The 6,000-nt window shown below is 47.2% G+C and overlaps 1 protein-coding gene across 11 annotated transcripts in view; it reads right to left on the bottom strand.

Annotated features, from left to right (window-relative positions):
* Positions 1–1,320: 1,320 nt before the first annotated feature.
* Hmbox1 (homeobox containing 1) overlaps positions 1,321–6,000 on the bottom strand; it is a 168,325-nt gene continuing 163,645 nt past the window's right edge. For 2 of the 11 annotated variants that reach the window (XM_045130522.1, XM_045130524.1), the window contains 3 exons: positions 5,508–5,602; positions 5,219–5,290; positions 1,321–2,983 (listed from right to left, as the gene is read on the bottom strand). In XM_045130522.1, the coding sequence (XP_044986457.1) occupies positions 2,846–2,983; positions 5,219–5,290; positions 5,508–5,602 (305 nt within the window). In that variant the 3' untranslated portion in view covers positions 1,321–2,845. Of the gene's footprint in view, positions 2,984–5,185; positions 5,291–5,507; positions 5,603–6,000 lie in introns of all 11 variants that reach the window. The other 9 variants (XM_045130525.1, XM_004671397.2, XM_045130523.1 and 6 more) reach the window with 9 other exon arrangements.

The following is a 6,000-nucleotide window of genomic DNA, read 5'->3' as shown; positions in this document are numbered from 1 at the left end:
TAACCAAGGTGTTTAGGACACGAGAATAGCCATGACAAAGAGAAATTGAAAGTAGATTTCCATCCTGACCCACAGATGCAGATTGTCCTGCTGGAGAGCAAGCACGGGGCCCAGGCGGCGGCCTCAGGGGCAGGTGGCAGCGTCTCCGGCCCGAGGACTGTGGGTGACAGTCCTCCGTACTGCCCACCCAGCCGCCCTCCAGGGAACACTGCTCTTCGATGCCGCCACATGCCACACAAGGCTGGCACAACCTGCACCGATGGGGATCACTATCCGATGCTGTTTTCTTTCTAAAAGGCCTTAAAACAAAGGAACGCTTTAGCTCCTCTGTGGCCACCACTGAATCTCTGCAGAAACCGTGGCTGTCTGCGTTTGTATCTTTACAAAGGAAAGTGAGAACAAATGACAGAAGGAACGCCATCATAAAGAACCTATCAATTGTAGTAACCTCCTTGCAAGAAATCTTGGATGTGGCTTGTCAGAGAATGTGTGTGTGTGTGTGTGTGTGTGTGTGTTTTCTTTTTCTCCTTGTTCTTTCTGATTCAAGTTAGAATAAGCAGACACAATTCCACCAAATGGGAAGATACAGTAGGTCATATATCTTCTAAGCAAAACAAAAGGAAAGATAACACAATTTTCTAACTGAAAGAATGTAAGCCATGAAAGAATCTGAGTAGGCGTGGGGGACTCGTTCCTGAGAATAAGAATGCTACTCTTGAATTTGTGGATTCAAGTAATACAGTAAGACAGAGAACATGCTCCATTTTCCTTCAGTCGAGGGAGCTGGGAAAAACAGCACAGCTCCCCTGCAATCCGTGACAGCAGCAGGGCCAGGCCCCACCTTCAGCTCTTCAAAGTCACAGGTGTGGGCGAGGTGGCGTCTCGGCGAGCGCTCAGACTCCCCCTCACACTTGTGCAAGCAGGAGGTACAATAATTAAGGGGAGGACCCAGTCAGAGTGTGCCCTAAGGTACAGTGAGACCCGCTAAACACTGAGGACATCCGAACCCTGCCATGAGATAGGGACCATGAGGAAGGTCAGTGTAACTCTTTTTCTCGCAATAGTTTGCAGGGTGAACACATTGGACTAGGGAGGAGGGGAGCAGGGGCGAGGCAATGGCACCCATTTTCCATCTCAGAAATTGGTTCACATAATAGACAGAAGGACAGAAGTACTCTTAATGGCCCACCCACAGTTCCCCTTACACAAGGCTTCATCAGACACACAAAGGAGAGGTGGCATGATGCAGGGCATACTTAGCCATGGCGCCTCTCTCAGATGCACACTGCGCCACTACACTGAAGGCCGCTGCCTCTTACCCACAGTGACAATGTGCCATTTAATCAGGTTGCCAGGAGATCATTTTCATACAAGGCCAGCAGATGTAATTTTCTTCGATGCATGAATAGTTCATCATTTTGCTACTAGATGACAAGGTGATCACAGGGTGACTTTATAACGCAAGTTCACTGTTTGGTATTTTGAGTTCTCAAAATGAAAAAAAGATTTATCAAATATAAATATCTTTAAAAAGTAACAAAAGTGCTACATATGTGACCAAGGAAAAAAATTCCATTAGTTACTGCTGCTTAAAGTAGATTAAACTTTACAAATATTACCACATCCATTATCAATATGGCTTCCAATTATTAAATAAATTGCCTGTAGCAATACAGCTTTTCATACCTCTACAAGGACAGAGAAGAGAGAACAGTCACGTCCCGCTGTGTCTCACACACCCACAATGTAAGTGGAAAACGTCCCCTGCTTTTTTCTGCTCCTGTTTAGCAAGGATTTGCCTCTGTGATAGTTAAGTCAGCACAGTACCCTACATGGTCCTCTGTCAATTTGGAGTGGGCTTCAGGTAATGGGTCCCAAGACTGTTCTTTCACTCGCTTTGACCTTAGCTCTATCCTTACAAGCCTTTTTTGGTAGCAGGGAAAGGGGACCCCGACAGGAGGCAAAGTAACTTCCATGACATCCCCAGCATTTCTCCAAGCAGGCACTGCTCACTGCGCTGTGGAAGGTACAGTGGCTCTGAGAACTGGACTTAGCATCCATCCAACAGTCAGTCAGACTTTTCTCTAATACTCTCAAGCTGGGTTTTGCTTTGTTACAACTTTTTTTTTTTTGTCTTTTATGTTTTGTTTTCAATCATGGTCCCAAAGGCAGAAGGCAGTATTGTATCTACTGGCACACAGCTTGTGAGAGGGAAGGATGTCTGTGTCAGGCATGTTGACATCAACCAAATCTGAGACCGAGTCCAAAGCCATTCTTAGCACAGACCCCGAGCAGGAGAGTCTAGCCACAGTGAGTGTGACTGCGAGGCACGGCTTATTGCAGCGGAGGCAGAGTCTCAGGCTGAGGTGGGATCTAGTGTTCCTGGCACTCCCCGATACTCCCCAGATGGTGTCAGCCGATCTATCCACTAGCTCAGCAGGCGTCCTGTCGGTCTCGGGGCAGGAGAACAGGGTACAGACTAGTGTTACATGAATCTAAAGGTACCCAAGATTTCCACGTAGCCTAACATGTGAGAACTGGGGGTTCTCTAGATACCTGGAAGCACTTTCTTGGAATGCTAAGAAGGAGCAGCAAGATTTTCTAGCCTCGGGGGCTGGGAGAGGGAAGTTTGATTGGTTGACTGGTTCTTACTTACTGGGGTTTTAATACTGAGAGTATATGTAAAGGCTGAGGGCACCATGCCATCTTCACAGAACAAGACCCTACGGCTACCTGACATACAAGAAACTGCAAGTTATACTGTAAGAACACATGTTAAGGACTGAGGAAAGTCTGCTAAGGTGCTACGTCTAAACTAAGTTAACTTGTGTTTAACCTTCCCTGATCAGTCATCATCCAGGGCCTCTGTCTTGATTTCGTTGGCTCCTTGCCGGGCCAATGCCAGGATAGTATGGTTGACGGCTGCCATCTCCACAGCTAGTGAGATGGGGTCTTGGTGGTCACTATGGCTCGTGCTGTCATCCTAGATGTGTGGAAAGAAGAAAGGAATGTTACTAGTGGTTTGGGACAAAACTCAAAGTCACAGAAAGACATGCAGGGGCAAGGGGCAGCAGGACATTTGTGCGGGAAGTGGCTGGGGTAGGCAGGGCATCTCATGGTAGAGGTGAGTTGTATTTAAGTAGACACTGAATGGATTTAGGTCCAGAGACTCCCAGTTCACATTTTTTTATGACACAACAAATAAAAAGAACCCAAAATGGTTTGTTCTTATTGAGATTTTATTCTTCCTATCAAAAAATAATTGCTGCTGGGCTGGAGAGATGACTCAGCGGTTAAAAGCGCTTGCTTGTAAAGCTTGCAAGCCTGATGGCCAGGATTCGATTCCCTAGGACCCACGCAAAGCCAGATGCAAAAAGTGGTGCATGTGTCTGGAGAGCAGCTGCAGTGGCAGGAGGGCCTGGCATGTCCACAGTCACTCTCTGCCTGTCTTTTTCTATCTCTCTAACAAACAAACAAACAAACAAACAAATAAATGTATTAACAAATAATAAAAATTGCTGCTGATGCTTAATCCTGAAGTGATTAAAATAAATTAGTAATTTGGGCATTTCTGTTTGCAATGAATGAAGCACTAGTCATGATGGCCACAGTATGAGCTATTAAATCCAGACTGCTACTCTTATAAATACGCTGCTGGAATCATGCTATTTCTCCACTGAACCGAGAAAACCAGAGAACACTTAAGACTACAGGCATCTTGCCGATGGGGGCGGGGAGAAGAATTCTCAGTTATGACAAGACAGAAGTGTTGCTGTCTGAAATGGCTCTGGGAGAAAGGGGTGGCTGCCAGAGGCATCTGTGCGCAAGGGGTGTCAGAGTCCTATTTTCCACTCTCCAAGCTCCTCACACTGAACAATAAAGCTGTTGCACGAGGGCTGGAGAGATGGCTTAGCGGTTAAGCGCTTGCCTGCGAAGCCTAAGGACCCTGGTTCAAGGCTTGATTCCCCAGGACCCACGTTAGCCAGATGCACAAGGGGGCGCACGCGTCTGGAGTTCGTCTGCAGTGGCTGGAGGCCCTGGCGCGCCCATTCTCTCTCTCCCCCCCCCTTTCTTTCTGTCACTCTCAAATAAATAAACAAAAATAAACAAAAAATTTTTTTTTAAAAGCTGTTGCACGAGAAGGTGCCCCAGGCCTGTGGCCCCAGCACTGAGGCAGGAGGATTACGAGGTGTGGGCCAGCCAGGGCCACACAGAGACATCTTGTCTCAAAAATCCAAACTGAACCAAATAAACCAAACCAAAAAATAAAGGTGTGAAGGAAACGGCCCTAGCAGTGCATGTCAGGCCCTGATGATGGTATGACAAATAAGGGACATGCTCCTCACCTGTCACATCTTCAAGGGAACTCTGTATCAAAGAGCTTTGGGAAGGGTAAGGTCCCTTGGGCAAAAAAGCATGGGATGTGCTGCCCTCAGGGCATCTGTAAAAAAAAGATGCAGATGATCCATCTGGATCAAGTGAAAAATAACAGGAATGCTTTCACCCTGGAAGACTAAGCCATTCTCTGAGTGACAACAGGTGGTGACATGATTTGGAGCCCTGACGGAAAAGAAGGTGACCATTGGGACATGCAGGGGTTTCTGTTTCATTCTGATTTTCAAAGGTCAGTCTGCAGGACTCAGGGAAGAATCTGCAGAGAAGCTTCTGTAGCGTCTGAGCTCCAGCTGGCCGAGGCCGTCTGGCGCCTGGGCGAAGGAAGAGTGAGCTGGCCGAGGGACGAGCCTGCGGTTTTCTCTGGGGTCGGGGAAAGAGACCACATGCTCTCTGAATTTTCCAAGTGGAAATGAAACAACTCCTACAAAAACTGTAACGAAATCTGTCAACACATACGTGTGGGAAAAACTCCCACGACCAAAGTTACTGAATTATCTCATGCAGTGGCTACAATTAAATACACTTTCCTCAAGCAATGTGGAATGTGCCAAGAATGAGATGGGGAGACATGCAGATGTGGCATTTATGAGAAGATGCGTATGCCAATGTGCCAGAGACTCTGGAAGAACCACTCCTCTGGGCACAAGGGTTCCCACCGCAATGGGGCTGGAGCGGGTGGGGCCTTCCATTGTGCCCTGCTTCGGTACATGTTTAGGCACGGGTCACGGCTGCCCAGGTGCCCCTAGTACTTTCCAAACACTGAGTGTGTGTGGTGAATGGTGCAACTTGCTTGTTTGGGTCAGATCCTCCTGTCTTCTTCTACCTTCTCTGCTTCTCTGCCTCCCTCTGAACTTCTTCCCTCCTCCTCCTCCCCATTGCGTACTTGCCAAGTATCCTGTTGTATGACAATAAATCCAGGTGGGTGAATAGAGATTTCTCACAAATTCAACAGGACACATTCCTTTCAAATTACATGAAAATCTAGCTAGAAACATGAGCAGAGCGGAGGGACACTCACTGCTCTCCCCGCCACCCGTACAACCACACCCACGGACTGCAATTGTCATACTGTTCCACCCCTCGGGGACCAGGAACCTTAAGCCCCTGCCCACCTGCTCCGAGTAGTCGTTCCCATCGACGTCATCACTGTTGGAATGACCTCCTGGACTCTGTACGTCTATCCCATGACTCTCCAGGATTGCTGCTTCTTCGAAAAAAGCAAATAGATCCCTAAATTATCTGTTGCTTTATCGTAAGAGCTGAAATGCATTTTCGTGTTAGGAAGTCAGGATATAACTGGAAAAGAACTTATATTCCTTGACATTCTGTTTCTCTTCAGTTTCAAATGGATGAAACCTAACTGTGCGAAGCCCCAGGAAGCCGTGGCTGTCCTCTGGAAGCCTGCTGCGCCCTCGCTGCTAGTACTTCATGAAAGCTACGAAGCAATTAAATGGCTCTTATCTTGGGGTTCTAGAAAGCATCTGAGAATTGGAATGATGAACAAGAACTATACCTATAAATGAAGTGCAATTTGATTTTATTTCTTGTGGTGCTGGGAATCAAACCCAGGTTCTCTCTGCCATGGAGCCATTATCGATCTATCTA

The sequence above is a fragment of the Jaculus jaculus genome, chromosome 12 (genome assembly GCF_020740685.1).
Source record: "Jaculus jaculus isolate mJacJac1 chromosome 12, mJacJac1.mat.Y.cur, whole genome shotgun sequence".
In the NCBI taxonomy this organism is placed as follows: domain Eukaryota; kingdom Metazoa; phylum Chordata; class Mammalia; order Rodentia; family Dipodidae; genus Jaculus; species Jaculus jaculus.
The sequence above is the reverse complement of the archived record's forward strand: the minus strand, read 5'-3'. Positions and strand labels throughout refer to the sequence as shown.